This window comes from Cryptomeria japonica, chromosome 2, assembly GCF_030272615.1.
Source record: "Cryptomeria japonica chromosome 2, Sugi_1.0, whole genome shotgun sequence".
NCBI classification, from domain to species: domain Eukaryota; kingdom Viridiplantae; phylum Streptophyta; class Pinopsida; order Cupressales; family Cupressaceae; genus Cryptomeria; species Cryptomeria japonica.
Window position 1 is genome coordinate 267,237,178 of NC_081406.1, and position 20,048 is coordinate 267,257,225.

Here is a 20,048-nt window from a genome sequence, read left to right on the forward strand (position 1 = left end):
GCAAGGAGGTTTGATGGATGCATACCTGGGATTAAGTCTCATCAATTATGCAAAGTTTCCTTCTTCATCCAAGTGATATGATCATACTTCATTGAGGAGCAGGTTGAAAGGGCAAAATTTGACTAAGTACACGAAAATTTCCATTGCTCCCTTCTAGGAGCGAATACGTCTTCCTTTGCTCTTCCTTAGGAGTGAAATGTGCTTCCATTGCTTCCTTCTAGGAGCAAATATATCTTCCTTTGCTCCCTCTTAGGAGCGAAATGTGCTTCCATTGCTCCCTTCTAGGAGCAAATACGTCTTCCTTTGCTCCCTCTTAGGAGTGAAATGTGCTTCCATTGCTCCCTCCTAGGTGCAAATACGTCTTCCTTTGCTACATGAAAATTTCAATTGCTCCCTTCTAGTAGTGAATACATCTTCCTTTGCTCCTCCTTAGAAGCGAAATGTGCTTCCATTGCTCCCTTCTAGTAGTGAATACATCTTCCTTTGCTCCTCCTTAGAAGCGAAATGTGCTTCCATTGCTCCCTTCTAGTAGTGAATACATCTTCCTTTGCTCCTCCTTAGAAGCGAAATGTGCTTCCATTGCTCCCTTCTAGGAGCAAATACGTCTTCCTTTGCTCCCTCTTACAAGCAAAATCCTCTTCCATTGCCCTCATATTGGAGCGATTTGAACTTCTTGAACATATTTGAGGGTAAGGAGCAAATTTAAGTACCTTCAACATCATTTTGATCATGGAAAGAAGCAAATGCATCATAATTTTGACTAAGGAATGGAAAGAAGATGGCAAATTTGAGACTAATTCCATTGCTCCCCTTTTGGAGCGAAAAACACTTCCTTTGCTCCTCCTTAGGAGAAAAATGTGCTTCCATTGCTCCCTTCTAGGAGCGAATACGTCTTCCTTTGCTCTCTCATGAGAGCAAATTTGCTTCCAAAGCCTCCCTTAATGATAATTTGACACATCTACACACTAGGAGAGAAAAACTACAAGATTTAAGTTAATGGAAAGAGGAGAATTGATGAAACCTAGCTAGGTGGTGAATTCAAAGGTTACTTCCTTTGCTCCCTAATTGGAGCGAATAATACTTCCATTGCTCCTCATTAGGAGCAAATATGCCTTCCTTTTCTCTCTCATGGGAGCAAATTTGATTCTAAAGCCTTCCTTGAGGTTAATTTGACACATTCACATGAATGGATGGCAAGAATACCCAAACATGAATTGATGGAACATAGCTAAGTGGTAGATTTAAGACCATTTCCATTGCACTCACCTTGGACTGTATTCCTATTCCATTGCTCCCTTCTAGGAGCAAAAATTACTTCCATTGCTCCCCTGTAAGAGCGAACCTCCTCCATTGGCACTCAAAAGGTCCGAAATTCTTCTTTTAGTGTCATAGAAGGTGTATTGATTCAATCAATTTTGTTATTTCATCAATATGATTCAAAATGTTTTCTTTTCCAAGTTTGATTGGAGAATCAAAGCGACTGAGGAAGCACATTCAAGATTACATCGAGATGTAACACAATACAAGGCAAGCATGACATTCAAGAGAAAATATTCCACTAGCACGCATAATGATACCAAGAAGGTGACTGCGCAAGAAGGGTTTTAGGATATTCAAAAGATTTCATAAAAAGGAGAAGTCATACAATCACCCCAAGACAAGATAGACAAGCAAGGGTAGAAGGTCAAACTTGATTATCATCACACCAAGTTGTGAGCAAATGACTTATGTTGAGTATCAAGGGATACCGCTCAACATTGCTTCATGATGATCTACCAAGTACAAATGCAAATCGAGGTGGCATCCTAGTCACTACTCCACCAATCAAGGAAGTCATACATCAGCATGTCTTGATTCAATGAACCAAGCTCACCCATGGGGGCACAAAATCTAATGCACCTACCCCCACTATCTATTCGTCAAACGCTCTAGAAATGACGTGTCTAAGCATTGTAATTATTCCATTGGCCAAAATAAAGTTTGTTGTAACAAACCCTAATTAGGGTGTCATTGTAAAATCTTGGCCATTGATGGGGTTCAATCCTGGCCACTCATTGTTATGAGCTCTCTAAATAAAGCTCAAGCTCTTCATTTGTCAAGGTTAATAGTTAAGAGTCAATAGAGAATAGTTAGTAGTTAGATAGCATATAGCAGCTAGAGTAGAGTGGGAGGAGAAGGCAGAAATTGTTGTCAAAGTTGTAAATAAACTTCCTTTTCATTGAAGTTATGGTGGAATGTGTTGTTTCTTTTACAGTTGCATGGTTTCTTGTTGAATCTTCACGTTAGCTAATGATAATTAGGTGGATGAAAGAACGTTGTGTATGATTTATGGTGAAACTCCTAATCCATAACACTAGCCTCTTGTTGATTGTAAGTGCACCTTGCGTGGTCGACTAGAATACTTGAATGAACTTAAGTTCAATTGTTATTCAACCATTGACATGCATTCAATTGATGGTGTCTATGCTTGATGATGATTTGAAGATCGCACTAAGCTTTGTGGAGTTGTTGCTTTGCATGTCAAAGCAAGGCTTAGTCAAGTTTCACCAAAGATTGTTCGTCGTTCCTACATTCTTAGACTTCCCAAACCCTTACCTTTTGCTCTTTTTTTATTCTCCAAGCAAGTAGATAGAATCTAAGTTCCAACAATTTCAGCATTCATGTAAATGTAAGACCCCTTGAAGAAACAACAATCACAATGACCAACAGTGCTTATCCACACATTGTGATCCGACATATTAAGAACCTTGGAGTTATCTCAAGTGATCCTTATGCAAATCTTCAGCATTTGAGAGACTTTGTTCAAGAGAGGATAAGATACCTTGGTATTTTATTTTGTGTTCGCATGTGCCTAAAAAACACATCAACAGCGTCCAGAAAAGATACTTCACAGGGTTTGTGTCCTGGGAGGTATTTTCTTAAGTAACTTGTAGAGAAGAAAATTTGTTCACCAAAAGAATGAAAAATCATTCTCATCGACCTCCTTTATAAGCCTCAAAAAGCTGCAACTTCCTCCAATATCTTATGACTTAGGAAACTTAAACAATATTATTTGTCTCTTATTAATTTCAAATGCCCACCATGTCCACATCACCTAGGATAAATAGCATTGTAACTTAAAATGGCCCCTTCATTAGACATAATGAATATTTAAAATATATTAGCTCTAAAGTTCATCTTTTTGGGCTCATTTTTCAATTATTCATTTATTCTCAATATTCCTTTATTAAATTCGTTTTAACAAGCGGGAATAAAAATAGTTACAAAATTCATTTGTAACAAGACTATTACTTTTGGAATTGATTATATTCATTGTAGACCATTGAGTTGGAGCTCGGTGTAGGGGTTGGTGCCCTAAATCAAAGGGTTGGTGCTCCTTGGGTTGGTGCCTAAACATTGTAATCAAAGTTTCATTGTGAGGCTAGATTGGAGCAGTAGACTCCAGCAGCATTTCTCACCGAGGTTTTTCCCATCTTGGGTTTTGCTCGTATATGCTGGCATTATGTGATGTCCCTTTCATGTGTGATTGCATTTGTGATAGTCTCCCATCTAGCCGGTAAGTTTGCTTTCTGTTAGATTTGATAACCGGTATACACACATAGGATAGTTAAAGGGAAAGGTTTGTAAACCACTGATTCAACCCCCTCTCAGTGGCACATTGTGTCTAACAAAAATTTGTTCACCAAAAGAATGAAAAATCATTCTCACTGACCTCCTTTATAAGCCTCAAAAAGATGCAACTTCCTCCAAGGCCTTATGAATTAGGCAGCTTAAACAATATTATTTGTCTCTTATTAATTTTAAATGCCCACCATGTCCACATCGCCTAGGATAAATAACAATGTAGCTTAAAATGGCCCCTTCATTAGACATAATGAATAATTAAAATATATTAGCTCTAAACTTCATCTTTTTGGGCTTGTTTTTCAATTATTCATTTATTCTCGATATTCCTTTATTAAATTTATTCTAACCTACGGGAATAAAAATAGGGGACATTACAGAAAACTAATTTTATGATTCCACATATTTGGAGCTCGAGGACGTTAAAGTTAGCTATGATTGTACATGAATTCACGTGACAAACAATTTCTTTGAGAACTAATATGGGGATCATTTACACTAAGAAAGAGATCGAAGTAACAAGGCTGCCAAGTTGCATTAACAACACTACAAACAATATATGAATCAAATCAAGGTCATCTCCCTTGCATAGATAATTGCAAAGTTTGATTTATAACTGAATTTCCCTTACAAGATAGAATTTATAGACATTTGGTGTCATTTGAGGCCAATATTGTTCTCTAAGTAGGTAATTGAACACATAGTGTCCTTGAGAATAAGATCTGATTTTCCCTGGACTTGAGGAAGATTGGCTTGATGCTCTTCAAAGCACTCTATATATTATAATGTCATCCCCAATTGAGAGGGTTGGAAAAATCATATTATTAAGAATCATTTTGTAATAGGCTGGACTATGTTTCTTTAATTTTTTGGTCTAGTTCATTTCACTTACATCATTTTTCCAAACTAAATCACGATAATTGATACTATATGTGTAGTTTCCTTAAAGTGAGATAAATCAAAATCAAATAAGTTTATGGTACAGCTTTAGTATTTGTTGATGTAATTATATAATTGCACCTTATATTAAGTTTACTTAAGTACTTTATTTTATTCACTAGGTGAGTTAAGAAATAATGAGCACATATCATATCCTCGATTGATGGGAATCATATCATCTACTTGAAAGATGAAAATCATGGGCCAACTCTACCTTATATTAAGTTTACATAATGAGCACATATCATATCCTCGATTGATGGGAATCATATCATCTACTTGAATGATGAAAATCATGGGCCAACTCTACCTTATATTAAGTTTACTCACATTTTATTTTAATCACTAGGTGAATTAAGAAACAATGAGCACATATCATCTCCTTGATTGATGGGAATCATATCATCTACTTGATTGACGGAGATCATGGACGACCTATACCTCATTCACTCCTTAATTGTCACCACTCCCTTGTCAATCTGAGTTCACTTGACAGTACTGGTCCTATGTGTTAAGCCAATCCACCAGATCACTGTAGCTAATTCTATTCCTTTGGTACACTTGTCACCTTGAGTTGTGTCTCCTAGAGTATAATTTTTGGTCCATTTCCTTTGTCTTATCAATTATCTTGGATTATGAAAGCAAATATTAGGATTTTATTATTCCCATCTTGTTTGCATTTGAATTAGTGTCATCTTGTTGTTTTTTTTCCTAGGGAGATTTCATTATTGCTAGTTCTTTATTAAATCTAACAGTATTGAAATCTGTGTAGTTTCATATACTCAATCTGCACATACAAATTGGTGATTGTGTGTGCCTCGCTGATTAATTTGTCTTAGTGGATTGCACAAGCTTGGGCTTCTGACTATGTGATAACCAGTCAAGTGAAGATTAGTTTCCCTTCTTAATTTATAGGCTTTGGAGATCTAAGTTATTAGTAGCTTTATAGTTCTAATACTACAGTATGACCACGTATAGTGATAGAAGTACACTACCATGCAACCTCAATTTGCTGAAAAAAGTATTGCTTCTCATTCCAAAATCAAAAATGAAAAAAGACTTTTTAGACTACTTACATACTCCTCAAAGTTTATATGCATTTTTTAATGCCACCAAGCTCATTGATAAGGATTGAATTGAATGTCCCATCTTTTGTAAATGTAACATATTCTATTATGTTACAATTGTGACTTCCCTCGTAAAATTGTGTAAATGTAGTGAAATGTGTTACAACTCTAATATTTCAGCAAAGTTCACCAGTCAAATTTCTTACCAGTCAAAAAACTCCTTGACAGTAGTGTGTTTATCAAGCAGTAATAGAAAATAGAATGTTTTATTATATTGGGCCACGAAACTTCCATTTCAATAATGTCTTAAGTCACATGAAATCATAACCTTTTTCTGTATTTTCACATAAATCCTTCATTCAGATCACCTAAAGAGAAAACAATGAACTGTAAAGACTAGAACTTGTGAGATGGTAGAGTACCATGCAGCTATAAGCAACATCACACATTTGGTTCCCCAATGTTGATAGTTCCCAATCTAAAACACCAATAACGTGATCCTGTAAAAAAAGATGTAAAGGAAAATTAGAAAATGCCAAAAGATCATAAAACATGTCAGCTCTTCATGCTAATAAAGGAAACGTAGGCATCCCTCCAAGACCAATATTAGAATCTCAATTAAACTGAAGCATCCTGAAAATTAGATTTGACAAAAATGATCTAATTTTCAGGCAGTTTCATTTTAATTGAAATCCTCGCATAATTCTTGGAGTTGCCTTTTATGCCTTTTAAGAATGCCTATCAAAATTTACAAATATGATGGCAAAAGAATGCATGTCTTGTACAATTTCATGTTTGGCAACAAAGTAGTAATTAATTTTAAAATAAATCTTGTTCAGAATTGAAACAATTAGCTAATACTTAGTCAAGATGTTTTCTACGGACACAAGCTGATCCTGATCACAGTTAGATTTTGCAATGTGTCATATATAAGCAGAATCCATCTACAATGACTGAAACTAAAATAAGTAAAAACATTAAAAATTAAGATGTATATCACACATTCCATGGTAGTATTCCGACATACTATTAAGGTTTTTGCATCTTTTCATTGAACAAGTCACACATATTTTGCAAAGGATAAAAGTGGCAACTTCACATATTAACAATTCTCGAGAGGTATGTTTTAGTAAAGAAGCCATTCATAAAGGTAAACTAACCAAATTCTTTCATATCAAAATTTGCATAAGACAGTTTATAAATCCACGACAGTCATGGACATCAATATTGAACATAGTTACAAGACTCAAACTCGGCAAGCTGATTTTTAACTTGACTCGGACTCGACATCCAGATTCGGCACAGACTCGGCAAGTTGAAAAAACCAAGAAATTCAGAGATTTTTAAGGATTTAAAACTTGTTTCATGCTCCCTTAAATAAATAAACACTAAAGACACAATAATCTCATCAAACAGAAGCTACTTTGATAGCATACACAAGTATACATTGATTACAAAAGTATAAACACAAAGTCTGGCAGAAGGAAATAACACATTTAGATACATAAATATTGTCAAATGTGTACAAAACTCATGGAACATGGAATCCGTGGCATCAAAACTAAAAATAAAAGTCTATGACTCAAAGGAGCCTACATTACATTTCACTTCCATAACCCTAGCCTTGCGAGTCAGATTTTCTTCTAGGAAGTGGAGCTGCAATTTGGGGACCCAACAAGTGTGTGTGTGTGTGGATGTGGGTATATGTGCTTGTGGATGAGTGTGTGCATGCGTGGATGTCGATGTGTGCTTGGTTGTGTGGGCATGGATGTGTATGCATGCAAGCATGCATTTGCAGGTTCATATAGGTGTATGTGTGTGTGGATGAGTGGGTGTGTGTATGCTGTGTATGCATGCATGGGTGGGTGGGTGGTTGTTGTACCTAGCTATGTGTGTGGGTGTGTGCACACGTGTATATATATATATTATATTTTTTTGTACAAATAAACCCAAACTCAAAGAATAAATGGCACTTATCATGGGCTGTTAGAAATTGAAAAAATACAAAGCAAAAAAGCATGACCTTAGGCAAGAAACTGTTCTTTTGTTGATGCAAAATCTGCAGGGTGTCAAAGAGAATAGGCATACAAAATCAAATATTGCATAAGCATGAAGAGAGTCTAGCAATGCCGAGGCATTATCGATCTGTACACAACTGCACTGAAGCAATTGACAAGTTTATGTTCTCCAAAAAATATTAAAGGCCACATTTGGTGGTTCAGTGGTATATTCAGCATATCAAAAATAACAATAGGCAGCCATGAACCTGAAATTTCCCACTCAACAAGGCTGCTGGCCCAGCAGGTCAGTGACACTCCCAATTTCACAATCAGAAGCCTGAATACGGCAAAATGATTTGGAAGGGTGAAAACAGTCCTCATCCAGAAGCTAAGAATTTCAAGTACCTCTGCACTAATCCAGGAGCCAACAATTATGAGATATATGGCATTTTCTCTTAAAATTTGAGCCATAGTAGCATTCCATTTACATGGCATTCGCACAGCATGGCAAAAGTATAAATAGAATTAGAAATACAATGCACAGATTAGGAATAAACATATAATATTCAAAAATACCAATATAAAAGAAGAGTTGGTTTTCCTTTGAAGCTAGTTTAGTTTTGCCCCGAACGGCTTAAATAAAAAACAAAAGGCTCATCCTAAAATAGTATGTGCTACCATCATTGACCATAGCCTTTAGAGGCAGCCCCACAGTTTTCATCTAAACCTTTACTAGGGTATAAATTAAAATAAAAACCTCATTAGTGTCAAATATTTTAACATAAACAAATCTATTCAAAGGAAAACTTTAAAGAAATAGTTAAATTCCTTGAAACTAATCTCAAACTAAAAATAGAAAAATCAGAACCTCTTTCTGAAAAACATAGGAAACAGCACAGAAAAGGGTGATAGGTCACAACTACTCCAGATTAATCTTCAGTTTTTGAAGTGCAATACAAATGGGGTTGAAATCTCCCATTCCTTTGTTATTGCAGATTTAGCATATATCTTAGTATCCTACCTATATGTAACTATGCTTGTCTGTTGTCTATCTTCGTTAAGCTGTACCTTCCCTGTAAGGATTTTTGTTACCTTCCCTCTGATCTCCCCTCAACACTACCAAGCGGCGTTTTTATTATCTGCATGTTGTCTTAATATATTTTTTCTCTCTATCAAAAAAAATATAAGTAAATATTGCACATATTAAGGAACAACAAATAGTAATAACAAATAGAGAATCTTCTCTGTATGTTACATTATAAATGCAATAACACAGATTATCACCGTACTTGTCATCTTTAAAAGGACTAAATGACAAGTACCCATAAATATAAGGAGATTTTAATTGATCATATCTTCATTGCACCATGTAACAAAAACAAAAGAATGCATTTATTTTCAATGCTTCTACAAAATGTAAAACTATTTAATACGCAAGGAGTTATTGTTTTAAGAAAAAATGATAATTACTAATTAGCAAGGCAAAACACTCTCACCTCTGATGGATGGAACACTAGATTGTCAATTCGGAAGTCTCCATGAACAAGACCAGTTTTCAACCCTTTCCTAGAGTCTTCACCCGGTATATGCTGCCTCAGCCAATCAATGAGTTTCATCATGTTTGGATTTCGATCTGGTTTTCCTTCCCCAGTTGAAGCCAGATATTGCTTTGTCCATCTTTCAATCTGTAAAGTCATATGAAACAGAAATGGAATAATCTATTTCCACCTTGCGAAATAGAATAATCTTTAGAATTTAGCACTTATAACAGATATTAGTAGTATCTTCTTAACACGCAAGCATACATGCACATACATGAACACGGATGAACAAAAATGCAAAATTATGAATTGAACCGTGGAACTAAAGTAAACATTAGTGAAGGGTTCTCATTATCTGATAGTCACTAACCCAATGCAAAAGTGTATTTCGTATTTATATACTAGTCCTTTAGAGAAACAATATAAAGATAAAATCATAAAACCACATTAGAAGTTCCATAGCATTTCAATTGAAATTAATTCTTAAGAGATAAGAAAAAATTGGCAAAATTCAATGGATACAAAAAAAACTATAAAGAAGACCAAACTTGACCTCTGTGTGAAGCCAACCTATATTAACCAGATAATTCTTGCCTTCCAAATCCTGAAGAACCAAGAGGGTTTTCGTCCTTGAGGAGAACTGTTAAACCTAAGCTTCGCAAAGGATTTTTGAAAATTGTGCAAAGATAGAATGAATTTTTGTTCTCCAAAATTATTCTTTTTGTTCTCTTTCCAACCAACCTATAGAGTAATTAAAAGTTACTTTATTTTACTTTGAATATTCATATCTTTTTCCTTATTTATTGTTAACTTACCCTTTAAATTGAATATTCAATATTTTCACCCAAAAAAAAATAGCTTTTTAACCAAAAGGAATACTAATAAATTAAGTGTCAATTTTCAACATTATAACATTGGCTCTTTTGAACACTTGAAAATTGTTATCATATTATTCCCCTACAAATCCTCCCTTCGGCGTATGGGGAATAAAGATAGGCTACAAGTCCACCATTCGACTCAATTTGAAAAGGGGGACATTACATAACTTTCAAATTAGGATTTTAATATAGCTCCAACAAGATAGCGTTGTGACGTTTTCACACATCGCACAATGGCAAATGGGGACCCTGCTTTTTTGCTTTCTAGAGTAGTTGTCTTAGTTTAGTTGCCTAGCTTAGCAGTAGTTTTGGAGTTTTTAGCCTCTTACTTGAGAGAAGATGCAATGCAGTTTCCCAATCGTGTCCAAGCATGAACTCCATGATGAAGGTTCGGGGTGATTGAATAATCCTCAAGCAAATCTGTATTTCATTATCTGTATTTCAATGTATAATGATAATTGATAGGTAAGAGATGTGTGAAAGGGCAAAACTTGGGATATCAGTTGCTTCACGAGAGGGAATCTGCCTCCCCATCCTTCCATCCATCCACTTCCATCCATCCCTCCCTAACCGCGGCATTCCCATCCTTCCTTCCTTCCTTCCATCCCTCACTTACCATACTCCATCTCCTCTCTTTCCTCCCTTATCCCTTCATTCCATCTCTCCATCCTTCCTCTTCATCTCCCATCCTTCCTTTCATCTTCCTTTCCATCATCCATACTCCCCTCCCTCTTCCCTCCATCCTTCATCTTCCACTCCACTCCTATCCTTCTTCCTTCCATCCTTCTCCATCCTTAACCTTCCACTCATCCTCCTTTTATCCTCTTCCTCTCCATCCTCCTCCATATTCCTTCCTTCATCACCTCTTAACTATTCCATTCACCTCCATATACCATCCACCTTCACCTACCTTCACCCTAACCTATCCCTTATACCTCCCATACCCTTCATCACCTCACCCCTAAACATACCTTTCCATCTCACCTACCTAACCCCCCATCCTACCCTTCTACTTCCCACCTACCTACATTCTATTTCCTACATTTTGTTAACCTATATTCCACACTTTCTTACCATTCTATCCTCTATATCCTTCATCATTAACCTATCCTATCTTATTCTACCACTACCACTACCTCCCTACCTACGTAACTAACTATCCTCATTTCCCACCTCCATTTCCTAATTATTATTTTTTATTTTTTATAACCTACATCCTATCATACCATCCCTCACTAGCTTATACCTACCCTTCCATCCTACATACTAACCTATATAGTATATACTAAGCCACCTTCTACCCTCCACCCCGGCACCTTCCTTCCTCCCTCCCTTCTTACCACGGCATGTCTACTCCAATATCCTTCATCCTTACCTTGCCGCAGCATATACTCTCCACCGACCTTCCGACCTTCCTCTCTCCCGCGGCATCTTCCCCTCCTACATCCCTCCCTTCCTTTCCCCCGCAGCATATCATCTCCACCGACGTTCCTTGCTTCCATTCTCCCGCGGCACATTCCTATTCCTACCTTCCTCTCCAAGCTCCACCGTGGCATGAGGTAATGTTGACCCAAAACAAGCGCTCAATGGGCATAGAAGATATAGAGCCAGCAAGTTAAAAGGGAGGGCCCACCAAAAACAAGGCATGAAAGAAGAGACTAGTGCCACCTAGTAGAAAAGAGGGCCCACACGTAAAGAGAGAAGATGCAAGTTACTAGCGCCACATAGGATAGAAGAGGACCCACTTAAACAAAGAATGTTTTGTTTAAAATAAATCCAGAATCAACTCCCATTTGACCTGATAAAGGCAATAAAGAGAGGTTTTGCATCAGCAAATAAGACAATGTCAACTCCCTTTCACATAATTCGAACTTTGAAAATTCAAATTTTTTTCATGAAACAAAGTCATTTCAAAGCAAGTCGGCCTAATATGAAAAGAGGTGACTTTTAACACTCAGCGCCTATATAGAGGAGTATTCTGATTCATTTCAAACATCATTCAAACAAGCATTTTCAGCGAATCAAATCAGACATCAACAAGATTGTGGGAGCAGAATTTTGAGCAATTTAAGGAGACGGATCAGACAAAGTTTGTCTACAGCCAGACCTGAGTTAGGTCATTAAAATCAGACCTAATATGAATTTTATCAGAACTGATGTAAAGTTAAAATTCAGTCAAGGAGCATTTCCAGATTTGCATTTTCTGAATTTTCAATGTGATTTCCAGATTGGGAGGGGTTTTAGGAAGAGTGATTTGCTGAAGTATTAGTATTATTCTCATTAATTGCTTAAAGTTTTGATGTAAAAATCTTTTGTCTTTCAGGTTTGATGCATTAAGAGAACTTCACTTGGGATACCTCAAGGGCATGGGAAGGATTCACTAATACAGGAACATGATCCACACATCCAAGGATGTGGATGAAAGTATCAACAGCATGAAGGGAATCACAAAAAAGGAATTCCAAAGGAGTAAAGAAGCAGTTGTGACATCAAGGGGCCATTCCAAGGCAATATCAAGATTCAAGACTAAGAGGAAGTCAACATATACACCTTGCACCTTCATGGCTTTCAGCATTGAGACATTCAACAGGATAGTTTCAGAAGAGTTAATCAAAGTTAGAAGATTAGCTTGAACGACATGATATAATTTGGAAACACGCTTTCATCATCATCACAATTGAAGCTTGATAACGTTGAGTATTAAGAGATATTACCCAAGACATCAATATTCATTCATCATGACGTATCAAGTACAAGCAAATTGAGGTGGCATCCTAGTCACCACTCCATCAATCAGAAGGTTCTACATCAATATGTCTAGATGTGATACATTTGACTCACCCATGGAGGCACAAACTCCAATGTACCTACCCTTACTATCTATTGGTCAAATTTTAAGAGAAGACATGTGTCCAAATATTGTAATTATTTCATTGGCTAAGGGGAGTTTGTTCCAAAGTTCCCAGACTCGGACTCGGCTCGGACTCGGCAAGGCCGACTCGACTCGTGACTCGGCTATGACTCGGCAACGACTCGGCAATGACTCGGCAAAATTAAAAAACCCTTGAAATTAAGAGATTTTTAACAATTTAAAACTTGTTTCATGCACCCATTATTGAATAAAGCCCAATTATAATGTGTGTTAGCTTGTTATGTCATGAAAGGCATGTTGGTAGAGTATCTACTTGTTTGGGGCTTCTGTTTAGTATTGTCTTTGGCCAAATTGAAATTTTGGGAGCACCAACATGAGACATCATGAGATTCACTTGGAAACTGTAAGGAGTGCTTGTGTATGGTAGCTTTAAATAGTGTGCTTGTTGAACTTAGGTTTTACCTTAGGACTATAGTTGACCTTGGTCTTTCTTGGACCTCTTAGTTTTTAGGCTATATATATGTTGGATGGAAGGGGGAATTGTGAGGCCAGAAGGGTTTGAAAATAAGCTCCTCAGAGACATGTCCCTTGCCAAAAATAACCTTGTGCCCCATGGGGGGATTTTTTGGGATGTGGGGACAGGTAGGAAATGTCCCCAACTCACCCCCTTTTTTCAAAATTTTAAGAAACATCCCTGTTGTGAGGTACTCACACATCACCCCATTGCAAATGAAGACCCCCACTTTTTGCTTTCTAGGGTTAGCTCTTTTAGTTTTGTTGTTGGTCGTTTTAGTGTCTTAGCCTTTGCATTGAAGGGATTGAGTTTCTCAAAGGTCATCAAATCAGGTGGATCTCCTCAAGGTGGAGTGAAGGAGGTTAGGTCAGTTGAGTGATTAGGGGTTATTTAGATCATTCCTAGGGTTTTTGTGTACTATCTGGTCACGCTTCAAGTTGCTAAATCAAACCTTGGTTGAATGCATAGTGTCCTCCTAGGTCCCATCCCTTACATCAAGGTCAGAGTGAACTCGCCTTAAAAATCTGGAATGTCATCCTGATCTTGAAATGGCCTGAAATTTGACTAAGTCTGGAAATTTGAAGGATCCTCCAAAAACTAGATTTTGCATTATAACTCATGGAGGTCCGAAACCACTCTCAAACATCCTGACAATATATATGGAATATAACTTAAAGTATAAGAAAGAGAAAAGACATAAGGAAATGTCACTTATACTTAAATGTTATATTCCATATATGAATCCTAACGGAGAGACTAACTTGCAAAACAAATCAAATCATTGACCTGTCGTGGCCAAGTCTTGGAGCTTGGACTCGGCGAGTTTTGCCATAACTCGCCTGACTCACAAGTCAGGCGAGTTTTGCCATAACTTGCCGAGTCCGAGTCCCGAGTCAGCAAAACTCGCCGAGCTTGGCTCGACTCGCCAACTCGGTGAACTCGCCTGACTCGCGGCGAGTTTGGGAACTCTGGTTTGTTCCAACAAACCCTAATTATGGTTTCATTTTATAATCTTGGCCATTGATATGGATTCAATCCAGGCCATTCATTTGTAAAGGGAGCACTATAAAAGGCTTCTCTCTCATTTGTAAAGGTTAATAGTTCAACAATAGTGAATGGTTGATAGATGTTAGATAGCAAGCAGTTACAATAGGGTAGGAGAAGAACAAATTGTTGCTAAGGCTTGTAAATGGATACTCTTTTTATTGAAGATATGATGAAATGTGTTATTTCAACAAGCTACATGGTTTGTACTTCTCATTTGCTTTCATGTTGATTATATAAATAAAAGAAATTGTGAATCATTAATGATGAAATTCATATATCCATACCACTAGCAATTTGCTGATTGTAAGTTTGCCTTGTGTGGTCAACTGGAATTCTTAAATGAGCTTAACTTCAATTGCTATTCACACTTTGATATGCATTACCTTGATGGTATCTTTGTTGTTGTTGGTGATTAGAACATCACATGCCTACCTTATGAGATTGCACTAGCTTTGTGGAGTTGTTCATTGATGGTGAAGCAGAGCTTAGTTGAATTTCATCCAATCGTTCATTGTCTTTTGCATTCTTAGGAGTAGCGGAGTATTGCTAAACTTATCTCTTTTGCTATATTATTTTCCAAGCAAGCACTTAGAATCTAAGTTCCAACAACATCCAATCATTCAACATTCAAGTATTCAACGTAAGTCCCCTTGGATTACCAGAAATCACATCAACCATTGAGCTTATCCACGAGTCAAGACCTGAAAATAGAACCCTTGGAGTTGTTTCATTTGATCGCGGAGCATAGCATTTGAGAGACTTTATTCAAGAGAGGATAAGATACCTTGGTATTTTATTCTGTGTTCAATAGTGCTTAAAAACACATCAACAAACAGAACCCCCAATATAGCACTAAGAGGTCAAGACAAAATCCTACCTCTTTGGTTAGGACTTGTAGCGTTTTTTCTAATTGTGAATATCCATCCATAGTCGTTGATTCAACTCTAGTCACTCCCAAGTGAGGCAATCATTTGATCTCTTGGTAATTACTACATCATAGTCTCTTCCCACCTTTGTTGGGGTCTAAGGCTATTAATTCTTAACATGACTTCTTTAAGAAAGCAATGCCACTCTTTAATCCTATATCTGATAAAAACTGGTACTAAGACTAATGAATAGAGATAATAACACATACTAGATAAAGTAACATAAGCATATCTTTATTCATTCATGTTAATTTCTTACATATAAGTAGACCAAGGATGATCAAAGCAAGGATCAAACTACATTCCCTAACCACATGAAGCCTATATAAAGTATCCAATGGCTGCCACGCAAAAACAACTATACAACTAGTACCAACCAAATGCTAACAACCAAAGTTGTAAAATTCAAAATCAGCAATAACTCAGAAAATTTATCGAACATTTGAAAATACATAATTTTTTAAAATAGTCTTCAAAAACACACATATATAGTATATACTGAATTTGTAGAATATATTACTGATTTCCACTTAAAATAAAGGCATCCTCCCTAGTCAGCATCGTACAGTTTAATGTAACTTGCAAAATTTGGTTGCTCAAAACTAAGCATCTCCAATCATTATATTCAACTTTACTGAAAATAGGCTATGCTATAACCAATTGCATATGTGCACTGCAGATGCCCTGTATTTAGTGCTTCAAAATTAGATTACCAACATTATAAATGTTGTCTGCACAGGTACTTTTCTAAGCACCCTAGGCAGCATAACCTTTATCAAGCAGTAAACTAACAAGTGCTTGTGCTTCCGGCACTTGCATCCATTATTCTATTTATAGACATATAGAGAGCTTCAAATACTAACCATAAAAGATTAAATGCTTTCCATATCTGACACTTGTTAGAAAAGTTTTGTATTTGATTTTTGTAAATGTCAATGTCAAGTGTCTCCCATTATCAATGCATTTTAAAAAAATCATTTGCATCATCTAACATAACCTCATGCAGATAACAGATATGCGATATGCAGATAACAAATAACAGATATGCAGGTTTAAATTCTATATAATTTAATGTATTTTGACAACCTATTAAAAACTCAATCAAAAATGCACTCCAAAACTAGTGTTATAAAGCATGCTTTTGCAACATGAATCTACAATTTTGTCAGTTTGAGGGACGATTTTTTAACTTGCATGAACTCGAACATTAAAAAAATTATCTATGCAGTGTTAAAAATTAAAATAAAACCTCTATTAGTTGCATGCCCTCAATCACCAATGGAAACGAACAGCATGCCCTCAATCACTGATAGAGAAAATCGCATCCCGAAAAACAAAGAAAACCCTAAAAAAACCACGTTCGTAATAAAGCAGATTTTATAAGGTATTCAGACATATTTTTTATGAGTTTCACACCAAAAACCACACTTTTTGCGATTTTTTCCAGAAATATCATCACGAGTTTTTAGAAAACTTGACAATCAGTTTTTTGGTGATTAACTTGCTGTTATGTTCGATGTGTGAGTTCTGCAAGTACTCACAGAATATTTTCATCAGTGCCAACAACTACCCACAAGCCAATAAGTATATAGTACATAGTCAAATACTTTAATCATGGCCTTCACAAATTTGGATAATGAGGCTTGTATTTGAGCTTCAATACTTCATAGGCACTAAGATATTTAGCACAGCTCTAATACCTCCATTGAAAGAAGAAATTTGCAAAATCAAGGAAACTTTTTATTGAATACAATGCATTTTAAAAATGATTCTTTTCACTTTTTTGGGGGGGTGGGGAGTCAAGTGGTGGTTATAACAAATGCCTAATAATATAACCACTAAATTTAACTCATTATAACAGTGTTTTTATCCTAAGATTAAATGTATATTTAAATGGAACTTTTTCATGTAGTTTCAAAGCATATGGACAATTTCTTGTCTAACTAATCCAGCAAACCATTTTTTTGTCCTGCAAAAGATTAAGCTGGCAACATCATCATTCATTCTACACACCAGACAAAGTAGTGCAGATAAATCAAAGGCACTCATCCAACTTTCAGGCTTCCATATTTTCCATTTCTAATTTTGAAAGTCGTCTTTTTCAGAGGAAAACCCCAAGTTATTGTAAAGAAAAAAATATAAGACAAACTCACATATCCAATTGACCAAACCTCCCAACATTCCAAAAGCAAAAGAAATATTATGTTTTAGAAAGGAATGCCCATAAAAATAACATAAACTCGAGTACCTGCCTCTTGCAGTAATTTTCACGATTTCCATAGCGGCCTAATCCTACTGTATCAACATTCACATTGTGTATTGATGCCAATGTTCTAGCAGTAGCAAGGTAAATAGATCTTCTTTGTTTTGGGTTGAGTTCCTGAACAAACAAATATGAGTATGTGAGAGCATTTTAATTACAAAAAAGCTTTATAACTGTATAGCAGTGAAAATACAAAGATAATACATAAGTGGGAGAAATGTTCCAAGCATAAGTTTACCAATTACAATTATATGAACTTAATATAATCTCTTACCTGTAATGCAGGATTCAAAAATATTCGACCATCCAAATATTCCATGATGTAGAAGGGTGTGCCAATTACATCCTTATCAGTACAAAGACAAAAAACCTTTGGGACAGGAACATTTGTGTACTTTCCTAAAGCTGCCAAGACCTGTACATTGTCACAAAGTGCAAACTTTAGACAAGGGTTCAGAATGAACACCATCCTTGGTGCTATTTTTTCCACATTTTGTTATCAAGCATTAAGTAAAAAGAAAATACAAAGGCATGACAACTCAGTGAGGCAAAACTTAAATTCTTTCAAAAACCTGTATGTCATTGCTCAAATCAAATTTAAAGAAACCGAGGTCTCATCTCCAAATATTCTACTACTGTGAGAAAATATTAAACATAAGATTATCTTCTGACAAATCAGATACCTGAAGTTAAATAATTAACACAAAATGCTTACAACGTTAAAAAACACTATAGAAGATAATCACATGATACAAGTATACTGTATGTCATTTTAACAGGATTGTTGCATAAACCCTTTAGCCAATAGGATGGCAAACAAAAGTGCCATCAAAAGCTAACAAAACTCCTTTAAGAGACCAAGTAAATAATTCCCAATATTGTAAATATAATATGGTAGATGATCAGAGATAATCTGCCACGAAAGACCATAAAAATAATGTCAATCCAGTGGCAAAGTTATCACCTAAATATAACAAGAAAAAGCTAGCCGCTCTTTTTCAAAGTTATCTCTGCTGATAATCTGGAAGTTTTTTATTTTTTTAACTCTTCAAAATATTTGTATGAATATAGGTACAGATCAGTGAGAGGGTGCTGTTCTCTCAAATTACTACCAAAGCATTTCAACCTAGTTAGTTTCATTCTAGAATAAGAAAATTGGTTATGTTGCATCATTCAGAACCTTTTTTTTGTCCAATCCCAGATTATGTAGGTTGTTGGACATTTGATTGTCATTGATGTCATCAGCAAGGAGAAATTAATGGCAAGGGAGAATTTAATTTGCTTTGGTGATTTAAAATTACAAAACAATTAATTTTCTGTGTGGCCAACTTTCCCTCTTGGAGTCGCCCATTTATGGGTTCTAAAAATGCCTTTAAATATCATTTTATAAGGGATAACCCCCCTTGAAAAAAAAATTGCATTTTCTATTGGACCAACTATTGATGTGTTTTTAAGACGCCTTCAAACACAGAATAAGATACTAAGTATCTTATCCTCTCTTAAACAAAGACCTCTCGGATGCTAATAATTGTGATCAAACGAAACGACTCAAGGTTCCAATAGTCTGGACTTGACTTGCTCTTGGATAGACTCAATGTTATGATGTGATATTGCTGGAATCACAAAGCGGACTAATGTTGAATCTTGAATGCTTGAATGTCGCTGGAACATGGAAATTAACTTGATTTGAAAAAAATAGCAAAAGGATAAAGGGTTAAGAAAGCTAATCTAATCCTAAGAATGCAAGAGCAACAGACAACCTTTGGTGAAACTTGTAATGTCGCCATCTAAATGATGTGCTTTCAGTGGTCCATTGGCCTATTCCGGAGACCCGGAGGCTATGTGGAATGGAGAATTAGGGTTTCTGTCATGTCCCCTAAATAAATGATTGACGAATGTTAAAAAAATATTAATTATTTTATATTTACCTTCCCATTCATTTATATAAATAATTAATATTACATGTATTATGGTTAAAAGGCATGTTCTTTAATTACATGTATTATTGTTAAAAGGGCGTGTTCTTTAACACCGTAAATAGTCTTAATTATTACGGGATTTTTAACCAACTTGGTGTTAATAAAAGAATGGGTGCCAGAGATGGAAGGATATCAGATTTTATAAAAACAATGCTTGGAAGAGAAATTGACTATCTAAGTGATATCAATACCAGTTGAATATTTCCTTTCGCCAGCCATTAACTGGCCTATTGGAATTGTGCAGTGATGAATCCCTGAAGAGTGAACTATTGGCGTGATTACTGTAGGTGATACAAGCTAGGCGAAGCCTATCAGAAGTTTGGCGGAGAGGCACGCAGACTCATTCATTTCCTTGTGCTTAGAACAACACACAAACTTCATCCATTTCCCCGTGTTCA

The 20,048-nt window shown here is 36.0% G+C and overlaps 1 protein-coding gene across 1 annotated transcript in view; it reads right to left on the reverse strand.

The window, feature by feature from the left end:
• The window catches only part of LOC131056070 (probable acyl-CoA dehydrogenase IBR3), a gene marked incomplete in the record, with an annotated part of 256,769 nt that overhangs the window by 168,174 nt on the left and 68,547 nt on the right, over positions 1–20,048 (reverse strand). The window contains 4 exon segments of the mRNA XM_059216575.1: positions 6,053–6,130; positions 9,127–9,315; positions 17,657–17,788; positions 17,946–18,086. Of these exon segments, the coding sequence (XP_059072558.1) occupies positions 6,053–6,130; positions 9,127–9,315; positions 17,657–17,788; positions 17,946–18,086 (540 nt within the window).